Genomic DNA, 15009 nt, shown 5'->3' with positions numbered 1-15009 from the left:
ATTCACATAGTTTACCAGTTTGAGACCATTTTTAACTAATTTAATGACCATAGCAAAATAATATAAGTACACTCTCTCAAAGATCAATACTATGTAGTTTCCATAGAACTATTAAATGGATTTTAAGTCTTTTTAACAACACAAATGCTCAGCATAACAACTGAACTAAATTAGTATAAATATGAAATGGAAATAGAAGCAAAACACAACCCCAACAATCTTGAATCTCTTTATTTTTGAGCTGTTGTACAGCTGTGGCAATTTGTGATGAAAATGAAAAGGAATTTTTTTGAAAAATTAATTATTTCAGACAATTTTGACAAACAACAATAAATAAATCAACCAAATACACTCAAAAAGAAACTGGTTAACATCAAACCATTCAAACAGTTTGTTTGTCAAAAAGTATGTTTTTACAGACAATAACACTGGAGGTGAAAAGTTTTGGCATCAAATGCGACAGTTTTTTTGAGGGGTTCATCACACACATGTGGCTGAAATCTTAACTGCTCCCATACTGCTGCTGTAGCGTGTGGCGCCCAAACCAATTGCATCTCTTGTCTTGATCAAGATTACCTAGTCACTGATTTGCTACTCCTCACAGGGCTCTCATGTAACATGATGTGTCAGGCAAATATGTCATGCATGAGTTAATTAATCCCTACACCAACGAAACTAGAAAGAAGGGTTGAGTGGAGACCGATGCAATTAAGTGGAACATTTTGTCATTCTGTCTTTTGAGAAAAGAAAGGAAACCAGTAAGCGTGCAAACAGGAATTATTGAGTTGATTTTAATTTATCATGCAAAAATGTAATTGTGTGATTAATTGTTTTCTGTTTATTGTAACAGACCTAACATTATGTAAGGTTAAGGATAAAAAATTTAGTCCATATTCAGCCCAAGATTTTCAACCAGGAGATTAATCCGAATGGTTCAATGTAGAATTGATCAACTGTCACAGTCGTAAATGATCAGAGATTTTCTCATATTTTTGGATTTCCTCAAAATATATATTTTTTTTCCTTTAGTGAAGCAGAATGTGGCAGAAATATGGAATACCTGGATTATTTCTGATATCCCTTGGTATAAGATTTTAGTTATATTTAAATATTAACAAAAATATTCTCAACTTACCTTCCATTACCTTACCTTCCATTCTCTTTTACACTTGTTTTATTGTTTATTTATTCTTATTTAAAAAATGCTGATATTCCACTTCTCTTAGTCATTAGGCAAGAAGGTTGTTGTAGGTAAGTATTATGGCATGTCAGCTGATAATGATTGTGATTTTTCTGTGTACCATAGAAAGATGTGGTCCACATACATGCAACTTGCAATTTCCTGGATGACAAAGCAAGTTACAGTACAGTAGGGCTGAAAATCCCCAAGGATTTGAAGTGTAGCTGCATCAGTGCTAGATTTCAGTTATTGTTTTATATGAAATCTTTTGCATAAGGGTGCAGACCTAAAAGATTTAAAAAGCAATTTAGCACCAATACTCTTTGATTGAACTTTTGTTTTGCAAAACTTCAAATTTTTTCCTTGTGCATCATGGCATAAGAGCTCAAGTATTTCCCAGATGGTACACAACATCTCATCAGCTGCCACTTCACATGACAGAAGAGTATTTTTAATCTAATCCCTCTCTGGGTAAAATATAGACCGTCAGTCTTTTGTTCAGTCTTTGGCTCCCTTTCTGTCTGGTGCTCTCTTTTGAGTTTGTACAGATGTTTGGTAATCTCAGAACACAGAAGGGGAATGATATGCTTGTCAGAGGCTGAATCAAGGGCTCAAAAAGCTGCAAGATGCCATACGCTCACTACCCGTATATCTTTTTAAGTCTGCCTTAACTCAGATCTTGGAGAGAATGTTTATTTGTCATGAATCGTACTTATCTTGAAATGATTTGACAACTGAAATGCATTTGACAGATTCAAACTTCCTCATAGAATTTTTAAACATTTTGTTCTGAAACATCCACTGAGGCCTATTTGTTTTTTTTCACAGCAACACTTCAAACACATAAAAAGCTTCTGCAATAAAACATTATTTTTTTTATCATAAAAGCAAAGTTTTCATTAAATTCTTTTTGAATTGTGCTATATCACAAACAGCAACTGAAATCTATTCTCTTGAGTTTGTTTCTGATCCGCCTATGCATTACTTGTGCTTCCATAACTCAGACTGATGTCAGCTTGTCACTTTTTGTCCATATGTGCAGTCATACTGTCGCTGATAAACTGGCTCTCTGTTTGTACCACCAGCTGCAAACATTTAGTTTATTATATTTTCAGTTTGTTCTGAAACAGGATTCTTTAACAAGCATTGTTTGTAGCTTGAATTTTATTGCCCTTTCTGGAAGTTAGATAATTTTTCTATGACAACAAAAACATGTTTGATTTTCCATGCAGTGTTTTCTGTCTCTATCTCTTTCTCTCTTCCCTTAGTTCTCATCCACTCTTTCTTTCTCACCTCACTTTCCGATTCCATGTCCATTGTATACGGTATTACTCCCTAAATAATTTTCAGTAATCCTTCTTATACAAGTATTGAGCAGAATCTTATGGTAACAGTCATAATTGTCTGCTTGTAAAGTCAAATCTGTTGGGCTAATATCTAGCTCTGGGACACTCACACAGCTATATTGGCAAAACAGGACAAAAAAAAAAAAAACTACACGGCATGAAAATAAAAGATTAGATTTTTATGCCATATTGCTCAGCCCTACCATAAATATTTTAATATGTTCTATTGCTCAAAAATGCAATAATGTAGATTGACTGGCTTTGAAGGGGTTCTTTCAGTAAAAAATAAACTGACATAAGCACATTAATTATGTGGAAAAATAAATCCACTTTTAATAAAAATAAAAATGTTTTAAATGCAGTTTATATAATTGTACTTCTAATGGTTTGGCTTCTTATGGAAACCTAAAATAAAAACTGCATGTAAAAATAAAAATTTGCAACACAAAACAGTTTTGCCAATAAACTTGTCTAATAAATAAGCTTTGTGTTTTTTGCAAAAAACGATATGGAGATTTGTGTAAATTTGCGCACAAAAACAAACAAAAAAAAACAAAACAGTTACACCTCCTTTTTCTATTAGACCAGCATAGTGCCTTACTGGCACCTTGCAGCCCTGCTTCCTGTGAGGCGTTACTCTGTCTTACGATTGGTCAGCTCCTGTCTCTCCATCACTTTGACTCCCTGTCTCAAACCCTTAATGTCCCTGCATGATATTAAAACTGTACATTATGGGTAAATTATTTAATTATCAAAATATTTTAAAAAAGTACATCTGTTGATACTTTTCCTATATATTAAGATTCTTTACTATTTATCTGTAAATGTTTTTAGGGTCATACACCGTCATATCTGCTAACAGCATAACCTAACTCTGACATTGAAAGTGTTCAGTGATTTATTTTAAGACCTCACCTCCAGCCCTGTACCATCCTCTCCCTTTTCTGTGTTTGTGCTGCATTTCTGCTCTCATACATACAAAATAACTCCAGCGTGGATTTATAAGGTGCAGTTCCTGAGAATTACAGTAAAATGGCCCATTTTACAAATATATCAGGAATTTTTTTTATAGTGCTGCATAATGACAAAAAAAAAAAAAACATATCCTAAAAAAGCAACCTGAGATCAGTCCTCTGTTCCAGAAAGTTTCAATTTCTGGATTTATTCTATGAACTATTTTTGAACCTTGCCTCACACTCTAAAGCTAAAACTAATGATATCTCTGATCAGTAATGATTTAAGGCCTCACTGCAGCTTCCTCAGTCTCTCCATCTTTTACAGTTTCAGTTGCCTCACTAGCAATGTATTACCATTGATGAGAGATTATTACACATTATATATAGTCTTTTCTTTGGTGGCAGTATTTTATCAAAATGCGATGCAAAAAAAAATGTGGATGACTGACTTTGCTTGGGAACATTGGTGAAGATAGAACCTCACTAATGTAGGGGTGAGCCTAAATAATATGGTTTTCTAATTACTACATGAATTAAATGTAAACTAACAAGACATTACTAATAAGCCGCTTTTATTAAAACCATACAGACTGTTTCCCTAATTTAAATGTCTCTAAATCAGAAGCAGGGCAGGAAGAGCAGCCTTGTTCCTGTCCTGCTTCCTAAACGCTTAGAGCTGTGGGAGGGGCCAGTGACATTAAGCTGTAATGCGTTTTCAGAATAAATCATGTGAAGTAAAAATGTCAGAATCAAATTTTTTTCTCACCTGGGTATATTTTTGGGGGCCGGAGAAATACACCTGTCACCAACATTGGGGGGGCCATGTCCCCCCGCTGGTTCCTACACCTATATGTGGCATGCATCTCTAGATTCAGCTCTGATGAATCATTACTTTAAAGACAGCATTGAGCACTAGGTCTGGAGAATGTGTTTTTCAGCTTTGAACTTCTAGAGGAGGAGAAAATGGCCACTCTTCTTTGGAAATTAGCTAAACCCCTGCTGAAAAAATAGAGCATAACTTCAATTTGTAAGTCTTGGGATGAGCAGTGACACTTGCAGGAGTTAAAAAAAATCTGATTTTTTTTCAGTCAAGCCACCTTATGACAGTCAGAGACAGGTTGTGCCTGTGACATAGGGTAAGGGAAAGTAACAGAGACAAAGCTGTCAGACAAATGGGAGAGAGAAAATTTACTTTTGACATAGAATGAAGTAAAACAAAAGCTGTTTGGAGGATTGTTGGTAGCTTTTAAAAGAGCCATTTTAATTTAGCCTTATTTTATCCTCATCCTTAGCTCCAGAGCTGTTCCCAGTCACCCACTGCCTCCGCCCACACTGGCATACTCTTTGCCAGGTGTACTGCACTGATCTCTGCTGTGATTTTGTAAATCCAGGCCCACCACAAGTCCATGGTGCGGTCAAGCAACAGGAGTGGAGCTTATAGCCCGCCATTTAAATTTCTAGCGATACATCAAGTGAGTGCAGGACCTGAATATGGCAACAAAATCAATGGAATCACTTTCGGTGTGAACGCACAATTAGAGATCCATCAGCGGCTCAAATCCAAACTCCCATTCCATCTTCTCTCCTGATTATCTATGACACTGATGAAGAACAAACTTTCATTAAACCCATCTTGAATTTTTTGTATGAAAAAAAAAAAATATTTTCTGTGAATTTATCCTTAAGCTAATCCCTGCTTCCCTAAATCGCAAAAAGCAAACTCTTAGGAGATAATCAATCGTCCAGTTAAAATAAGAAGATATTTCAGAGAAACCTATATCCATCCCAGAGTATTTTGTGGTGCATTACTCTCCTCTAACCTTTCTTGTCTTTGCACATTTTCATTCCATCTTTCGCCCTCCTGTCAGAGCTCATATTCTGTTGCCATGAGTGACAAGGAGATGTTTTTTTTCTGCCGGCTGACGTCCATCCAAACATTGTCTTTAGTCACTGCTGTTGACTGAAAGGGGACAACTATTTTGCCCGCCCCATCTCCTCTTGTTATCCATCTCCTCAGTTTAATTTTGACCTATTTTTCTCCATTGAGTCAGTCACAGTTCCCGCTTCTCACCGTCCTTTAGCAGGTAATAACAAATAGACAGTGATTGTAACAGGGAATTTTGGGGTCTAATTCATGTTTGTTTGCATTCATATGTGCTTTTTGTTTGTGGAAATGGTTGTGCCTTTTTGATTGAATTATTCTTTTTATCACCTCTTGGCACATCAGCATTCTTGTATCATTTGTGTACAGGGACTAAGGGATGTTAATTCTATGTTGATTTTACTAAGCTATAAGCATATCCATGTGTTATTAGATCAGCTGTTTTTAGTATAACCTGTTGCCTTTCACTAAAAATGTAGCTCAGTAGATACAGAACTGTGATATTTACCTCAATATTTTATTTTTTTTTATAAAATACAGAAAGAGCACAAGGAACTCAAGTTTTTGTTTTAAATAAATGTAGGCTTAATGACAACGGTTTAAAGCATCTCATCTCCAAAGCCACCTCAGCGCTGGTCATAGTAATGTTAAGCTGATGATGCAGTATTTTTTATCTTGCCTTGTGTGTTGCTATATCTAAGATGGAAAGAAATAGGAAAAGTCAGATTTAAAAAGTATGTCTGCATCTTATTAAGAGCCCCTGTGAGTGCAGACACCAGGAGGCAGTGCTGTGAGTTAAAAATATTCAAATAGAAAATTGAATAAAAACAAGTATGAAAAAAAGTCATGGCTTTGGAGGCTTAAAAACAGTCAGGTAGGAGCCAGTATTCATCAACTTAGGCTGAAAGCAAACTAAAGTATTAAAATGATGGCAAAATTAGGGACTAATTAGCAGATGCAAATGGACCTCTGTAAATTGAAATAATAACTATATATATATATATATGCAACTCCCCATGTGCAAATATTGTATAAGATTTTGTCATTAATAGCTGTTTAGTTATTATATAAGGTTTGCATGCAGTCCATTTAAAAATATAAGGACATCTTTTTACTTTTTTGGGAGTATAAGGGTGTGTATTACAAGCTTTGCAGGCTGCCCATTTCTAATACTATATGACAGTTCTACCATTTGCTTAATGTAACATTACATCCACACAACAAGATAAATATGTTAACTTGAAAGTTTATGTCCTGTAGATGTAACTTGAATTACTAAGGGTATGAAATTACCATAAACAGTGAATTAGAAAAGAATCAACAAACACATTTGACAGAACCAAACAAACTCTCTTCCTGTTTTATTTTCGCAAAGATCAAACACTGGAGGCTTTGGGATAAACTTTGAAATGCTTAATTTGCTGAATCTTTTTCTTTTATTGTTAACTAGTCTATATGACTTTCCTACTCTTTGTTTTTATTCTGTCCTTTGTAAACCCAATAGGTTTTTGGTTGAATTGTCAGTGTTTTTATATGACTTTGTAATTTAACATGCTTAGGCAAATATATTCCTAAGCTGTATCTTCAACTCTAACTGCTGAGCATTGCTGTCCTAAGTTATTATAACAGCTAAAGCCACTCTGTAGGCTGCAGAAGATGCTTTTATTTGTTGCTTGGGAGCATTTCATCCATCATTTCCAACCACTGCCTTTTTTCTGTGCTTTTATAGGCTATCCACTGCCTAATGCACTTATGAATCTCTGTCCACTCTAGATGGGATCATCCAGGGTCGTTGCAAAACCAGGATTTTTCTCTCTGAGATGGTTTTGCAAGATTTTATTAATTTTTAGGAAACAATTAGTGAGTATGTGCTTTCAGCATGTACAGTAGAGGTTGACATAGCTGTCGCACCCTGTGGCTGAGTAGGACAGAGGTCAGTTACTAACCTAGTGACATCTGCTGTCAGTACGATTCACTATTGATGATGGATCTTGACGTGTTTGGGTAAACATGAACTCAGCTGTTAGTCACAATGGTTTGGTTTGGTTGTGAAATATGAAAACAGCCTCTAGCTGTTTTATATGTTCAAGAGCAGCAGGAATGTTTAATTGTTTGTGGTGACTGGTCATTTTATGACTTGGTTTCTTTTAACACTTTTATATCACTTATCTCAGTTATTTCAAAGCATCGGGTTTATTTTTGTGCCTCCTCTATATGTTGCCTCTTGTTTGTCAGATGATGTACAGCAGGTGCAGAGGCAGTACGGCTCTAGTTGGGCCTTGGAGAATTTGAAGATTCTCCCTCTCTGTTCCTTTTCTCCCACTCAAACACTGAAATCTCTATGTGTTCAGTCAGTGTCCACAACTGTGGATATGAAGCAGTATTTGGGGTCTGTAGCTGGATTCAAAGTGTGGCTTTATTAAATAATCCACTGACCCACTCATCCATCCTCACATGTCCTTGTTTTTGCCCATTTCACAGTGGAGCTGCAATATCAGCCATCTTTAGAAAAGCCACCCCACCCGGGGTGTTCTCCCTGTCACAATGACAAACTGTTTTTTTTTTTTGTTTTTTTTTAACAGAGAGCAAAGTCAAATTTTGGCCAAACAGATGTGAATTAGATGGACGACATGAAATGCTTTTGAGCAGATGGTGTTTGCTAATTTATATATTTATATAATTTAATATCTAATTTTTGTGTTTTTGTGTGTCTGTTTCTTCTAGGGACTTGGCAGTGATTGTTGCCTCCATTGCCTACAACACCTGGTTCACCAAGCTGTACTGCAAAGACATGCGCATAGTAATTCTTTTCACATCTTTATCCATCACAAACCTTCTTACCACATGCTTTAATCCTCATCTTACAGGTCTGATCTAAATTTTATACAGCATATACTTATCATAGGTAGTACGGAAGAGGATTAGGGCCACTGAAAAAAAAAAAAAGTTAACAGATTTTTTTTATTTTAATTTAGCATAGTATGGGGAAAAAAGTGAGAATTCTGACTTTTTTCTCAGAATTCTGACTTTTTTTCAGAATTCTGACTTTAATCTCAGAATTTTGACTGAATTCTGACAATAAAAAAGTCAGAATTCTGAAAAAAAGTCAGAATTCTGAGATTAAAGTCAGAGTTCTGACTTTTTTCCCATGTTAAACTGAAATAAAATAAAAAAATCAGTTAACTTTTTTTGTTTTTCAGTTGCCCTAATCCTCTTCTGTATAGGTAGGGTTGATAATTTTATCAACTGATTATGTTTTGGCCTTTTATAAATTATATGATCTCAAAATTGAGGCCAAAATATTTACTTTTAACTGATATTTGGTTAAGGACCTTTTTTTCAAGTTGCAGATCAATCACTCCTGGATATATGTTAGCTAATTATACAGCGACTTCTCTTAGCATACTGGTTGGTTTCCTTTCACAAACCTGACCAGTAAAGATAGCTCATTGCTTTTCAACAGTGCTAAGGTAATAGTCGGAAGTTTCAAAAGTTTAAAAAAGCTTTTTTATTCTTTGAAAAAATTGTTTGATATGTGCAGAACAATCAAGGATGGTGCCGTGAATCTATGCTGACGAATTTCATTACATTTACTTTGTCTAATTCAAAGTTACACTTGCAGCAAAACAGACCCTTACCAGGGTGTTGCCACACTCAAGAAATGATTTTAATAGATAGTAAACACAATCCATGCAAATACTTAAAAATTTATCTTTACATCATAAGTTGTAAAATACCTAAATTATAATAGGTTTGTCAATTTGCAAATGCAACATAAAAATGTCTAGAAGAATGTACAAATGTAAGGTTTTGGGAATCGCAATTCAACCATATGCCAGAAACTAACTGTTCGATAGAAAATTCAGAACACAAGAACCTTGTAACAAGTAAAAAGTTCAAAAGCTAATTTCATAAATATAACCGTATGTCATGTTAGTATAGTTATAATTTTGATTCAGATTAATTGTGAAGTCCTATTGCATACACAGTCTGAGTAACTGTTCAAAATGTTGCCATTCAGTGTGTGAGTGTGTGTGTGAATGGGTGAATGAATGTGGTGTAAAGCTCTTTGGTCAAGTCTCCTAACTTGAATAAAGGCGCTATATAAGTACATGCCATTTACCATTTACCATTCAACCTTTTTTGTGATGTAGTTTGTGATTCATGCCTTCTAACTCAGATCTGCTTTCAAATTCCACCTGTTGCCACTCTGTCCTAAAAATCTGTAAAGTTATCGCGTTTAATGGACTTTACCTTGTCTTTCTTGGTGTTTAATAACTATTGTTAGTAGATACTCTTAAATAATAAAATGTGAGTAAATATGTTAATCTGAATTCAGTGCAAATTGTCACCCTAAATATTTAGGGTAAATTCTACAGTTTTTCTATAAAAGTGCAACCCCATGCTAATTGAAAGTCTTATTCTGAGTTTTCCCACATATTTTTCTGGTCATCATGGCTAAGCAGCTTTACCTTTGTATTGTCTGGCCCTTTAATGCTCTTCAATTTATGAGAATAGTTTGGATATCCATATCGATGAGTGAATTGGTGTGGAAGGGCTGTACTGGTATGCTAAGAGTCTTGACCTCAACCTAGCAGAATCCATATTGACAGAATTTGAGCTGAGAATAACAGCAAGGCCTTTTCATCCAGCTTTATTTTCTGACATCATTGATGCGCCTCTTAACGAAAAGTCAAACTTTCCCATAAGCATCCTCCTTCACTCTGTGCAAAGGCTTTCTATGAGATGTGAAGCAGGTATAGTTCTAAAGAGTGGGTAGTGATTTTATTAAACCACATGGATAAAGAATGGGATGTTGCTCAAGCTCATAGATAGGTAAAGAGAACTGATGCAATACTTTAAGAACACTAATATATTTGTATCTGTTTGTATTGGTTTCCTCATACCTGGATTAGTACAATTATGCCGTACATTTAAATATGTCCACTAGGTTTCATTCTGATAAAACAAGAAATCAATGACATGAAGCAAAACCTCTCAATTCAGGAGAGTCATTCTCGTGGCTGCATGCAAACAAATTAATGCAATAGATAATGCAGCATCAGACTGCCTCTGCCTCATTGGGTGATTCATATCTTAATGTTTCCACATAAATTATGTGTCATTGAATTTCCTTTCCTAATTAATGCACGTTCCAAAATTAGGAGCTAATAAAGATTTTATTTTAGACTTTTATCGCACCTAATGCTGATAGTTGGAGCTTCCATTTTGTTACATAACAGTAATTTACACATCAAAGTTTGAGCTTGGCATTGAGCTATTTTTACTGGGACACTTAAATTCTACATTTTGCATTTTTTGTGGATTCTTTTGTAAGGTTCGCTTGTTTATAGTGATTGGGAATTAGGACCTCTTCTCTAGTATTATACTAGAGAAAGCATCCATGGTAACATTTGATTGTCAGGACTATGTAAGCAAAGAAAACCTAAATCATAGAGCACATTTTGGAGAGGATAGCATGCTGACTTCCAGCCTACATATTACTTCTTTATCAATTATTAACGAGGCTTATAGCTTTTTATTTCTCTCTGAGAATAACTTTAAATTCAACTGGTCACCATAAAATATGAACTAACAGGATGAAAGCAGCTTCGATTTGGAGTCAGTTTCTTCTCTCTATTTTCCCATCTGAAACTTAGTTTTCAGTAGAAAAACCTCCTCAAATAGTTTCCAGACATAGCTGTGATTGTTTAATATTATTTTGATTGTCTAATGGAATTAATTGATCTCTTTTTTTGTCACTAACTGGTTATCTAATTCGTCATATTTAGTGTGTGTTTCATTAAAGCTGATGATTTAAAAAAATGTTTGAGTTCTGAAATATTTTATATAGGCAATAATTCACTAAAGACAAAATCATGATCTTTACTACTTTTTTATGAACATTTGGTCTGTTTAGTTTTTTTCTGTTCTCTCACTAGAGAGTCTCAGCCTTGGATTATTTTTTTGCATTTTTCATCAGGGGTCAGAGGTGGTGGACCAGATTCTGCACACAGTCAGCAAATCCAATAGTCTGGAGGAGCTGACACTGGAGAACGCTGGACTTAAAGCGTAGGTTTTCACATTCCTTAAAAAAATGCCAGCCTACTCTTTCACCTGTTTTAGTTTAATTTAATTTTGTTTATTAAATTTTCTTTCCAATCTCCTTCATCCCTTCTTTTCTTTCTTTTATCTGTTCAGTTCCTCTCGTGTCTCACCTCACTCTCCCACTCTCTTACGCTGTCTTAGTTGGCCTGACCTTTCCAGTCTTGTCTCTTCTCCTTCATCTCTGTTTCTCAGCTCTCTTCAGCCCCAGTCTTTCATGCAGTACTAAAGTAAAGCTTCAATAATGCCTCACGCCCATCTTTTACATGGCTAATGTAGTATTTATCTACTGAGACATACTGACATTTTTTTTTACAATACTTGACTGTCTTCTTGTGGGGAATTAGTGATGTTAACAAAAACAGTAATTCTATAATTTAGTGTTAATTGATCAGGCTTTGCTGCCTTAGGGAAAAAAATGTAATTTATAGTCCCATAAACGTGCAGGTTTTAAATTTCCCTGGTAGTTAAGGTGTTCAAGTAGAAAAAGCAGTAGGGTCTGGAATAGCAGTGAACCTAAAAAAGCCCTGCCCTCTAAGAATAAAAATGTGCTCTATCCAATTTTTTTAGTGGAACAGTAAAATATTCCGTCACTTATAAGGGAATCCACTGGCATCCTGAGATGAGATTAACAATAAGTAAAAAAGGGTTTGAGTAAAAAAATCCAACACAAATAGTGCTGAAAGCATTTGAGTTTCTGCATTTTATACCTTAGAAAGGTCAACCTTTTGCCTTAACTAAATAAGTCCAATACTACCTTGGTCATGCAACTTTAGCAATTTGTAAACATGCAGATCTGCTTAACTTAAACCAATACATTAAAAAGCCCTGCAAAGACCAACATTTTGCTGGATTTTATTTCTTTGATATGAATACATTAGGTATGGGGGACATTAGACGGCACAAACAAATAGTGAGCTTTTTTCCTTAAAATTTGAACATTTACTTTATAAATAAAGAATAGCTTGAGAATTTGGTTCTGAATTAATATTTCATCATACAACCACTGTTTCTGGAAACTTTCATATCTGTTTTAAATGGACTCGACTAACTTCCTGTGCCCGTGAACAGGTGCCAACTCATTGTTCGCAATGCCATCAGCAATATCCACATACCATGATCCCCAGGCCACCGTGCTACTCAGTGTACTGGGTTAATTTAGTGTTTAGAGGTTTTCTAAGACACATCCTGCTTCACTGCATGAATTTTCATTAGGGCATCCAGATTGTCTCTGTAGTGTAGTGTGAAAAATCATTGCTACCTTGCTGCCACATTTGAAAAGCAAATGGCAGTGTTACCATGTGTATTATGAATAACACATCTAGGTTGTGATACCATTGTCCAAACCTTTGTATTATTCTTCCTTTGTATTTTTTTACCCTATTTGTTTCTTCAATGCTATTTATTTCTGCCTGTCGTTTTAACATTTCTGTATGCATTTCTGCCTTATATGCAAATGAGGAAGGGCTATGTCTTAGAGGGTCAAATTCTGCCCATTGGCCGGTTAGCATTTTACTGCATCGGTCGAATCTACATAACCGGCCACAGTCACAACAAAGATGGCTACCTACATTGAAGTTGTCAGTGAGCTGAGGCATTTAGCAACTGTTTTTGAAAACAATCCTAACGTTATAAGTTCCGACTTTATTATTTTTCATTTGGACGCTCTGACAGAACATGTTTCAGTTAGCGGCACACATGGACACTGATGTCGACAATGTAGTTGTCTGCAATCTCTTTTCTATTGCTGTTGTTCAATTAAAGTTTGTTTGAGATCATTTGAGACAACAACTTTGTACTTTTAAACGTTACTATATGGCCCATCTACCGATTTAATGCGTAATTAAAAAAATTATTTTCGAAGTTGAGAGGACTGCGGCCATCAGCAGACCTCCAAGGGTAACGGCAGCCAGGGCTAACTGCAGCCCGTCCGCAGCGGCCCTCTCTCCGCATAGCCTAGTGTGAAGGGCAGCTGGCTATGATAACTATTTTTTTGTTACATTTGGCAAAAAATTTATTTGATTTGTGTTTATCTGACTGTGTTAATTATTATTCCCCCACTAAATGAAAAAAGTCAGAATTTATTATTATCTATAGGCTGTTAATAACAGGAGGTGAAATGCTGCTCCAGACTAGCCGAGCATTTGGTGACGACACGAGCACGCTTCTTTTCCAATTGACCCATATTTATGCTTCGTGTTCCCATTCTCCCAGAGTCCACGCTTTCCTGTGTTCTTCTCAAGAACATACTTGGCGAGGGCACGAGTCCGTACTCACGTTCTTATGAATTGAGAAATGGCCAGTGACTTCAGACTCTCCTCTCTTCCTGTAGATTCGACCGATGCAGTAAAATGCTAACCAACCAATGGGCAGAAGTTGACTCTCTAAGACACAGCTTTTCCTCATTTGGATAATGAGACAGATATGCATAAGAAATGTAAAAACAGCAGGCGGAAATAAATTGTATTGAAGAAATAAATTGCGTAAAAAATACAAGGGAAGAATAAAACAGACTAAAATATTATTACATGCACACAAATAAATACTTAAAATAATAAGTGAGTAATGAATAAAGTTGAAGATTATAACAGACAATAAATAAATAAGCTAATTATTACAAAGGTGAATCAATAAAGAAGCTAATTAAAAGAGCTATATATACATTTATGTCTCACTGTAGGATTTAATTTTTACCTACATTTATTTGTTTATTTTATTTCTGGGGCAATTAATTGTATGCTTATTTATTAATTGAGCCTTTATTTATTTCTGTATTTATTTTTAAATATGGTAGAGCTGGTCCTCCATATACCATAAATATGCAGACAACAAAAGCTATAGATTAAAATGTCAACAGGTGAATATAAACCCTCTTCAAGTGCTAGATAAATGCATAGAAGGAATCCATCATGGATGTGCCAGGATTTTCTTCAGCTGAATAAAAAAAAACTGAAGCAATAAATTATAGACCAAAGTAAAAGCATGTAGAAGTTACCACACAGCTTCAGTTATTACAGCTAGAAACCACCAATCAGGCTTTAAATCTGGGTGCAGTGATGGACTCAGACCTGAAACCTCCAAAGGCTCATAAAGATAGGAATAAAATCAGCTTTCTACATTTAAAGAACATTTACAGGATTAAATGAGCCTCAACAGGATGTTGAAAAACTTAATTCATGTGTTCATCTTTAGTAGAGTTAATCACTCCACAATGATAAGTTCTTGAGCTGCACCAATCTAGAACAAATTCCCAGATAGCAGGGAAAGTGCTGAATCCCTAAGTGCTTTAAATCAAGTTTTAAAACCAATTTCTTTAAAACGACATTTTACTGTGCTGGCCGAGCATTACTAGTTCAGGTTTGTACTCCAACTTCCTTTCATGCTATTGTTAAATAATTTATTTTTGTTTTTTTAATAATTATTTTATGACTTTAATTATTCATGCTTATTAATTACTTAATTGCCTTTATATTACTGCAATGTACTTTTCTTTTTGTTTGCTGATGTTTCCTTTTATGTTTAGAGCTTTAAACTTTCTTT

General features: G+C 35.2%; 1 protein-coding gene across 1 annotated transcript in view; it reads left to right on the top strand.

The window, feature by feature from the left end:
• The window catches only part of lrrc16b (leucine rich repeat containing 16B), a 131215-nt gene that overhangs the window by 37795 nt on the left and 78411 nt on the right, over nt 1-15009 (top strand). The window contains exons 9-10 of the mRNA XM_015379428.1: nt 8089-8164; nt 11348-11436. Coding sequence (XP_015234914.1) covers nt 8089-8164; nt 11348-11436 — 165 coding nt within the window. The remainder of the gene's footprint in view (nt 1-8088; nt 8165-11347; nt 11437-15009) is intronic.

Source organism: Cyprinodon variegatus, unplaced genomic scaffold (assembly GCF_000732505.1).
Source record: "Cyprinodon variegatus isolate N-32 unplaced genomic scaffold, C_variegatus-1.0 Scaffold192, whole genome shotgun sequence".
Lineage (NCBI taxonomy): Eukaryota > Metazoa > Chordata > Actinopteri > Cyprinodontiformes > Cyprinodontidae > Cyprinodon > Cyprinodon variegatus.
The sequence above is the reverse complement of the archived record's forward strand: the minus strand, read 5'-3'. Positions and strand labels throughout refer to the sequence as shown.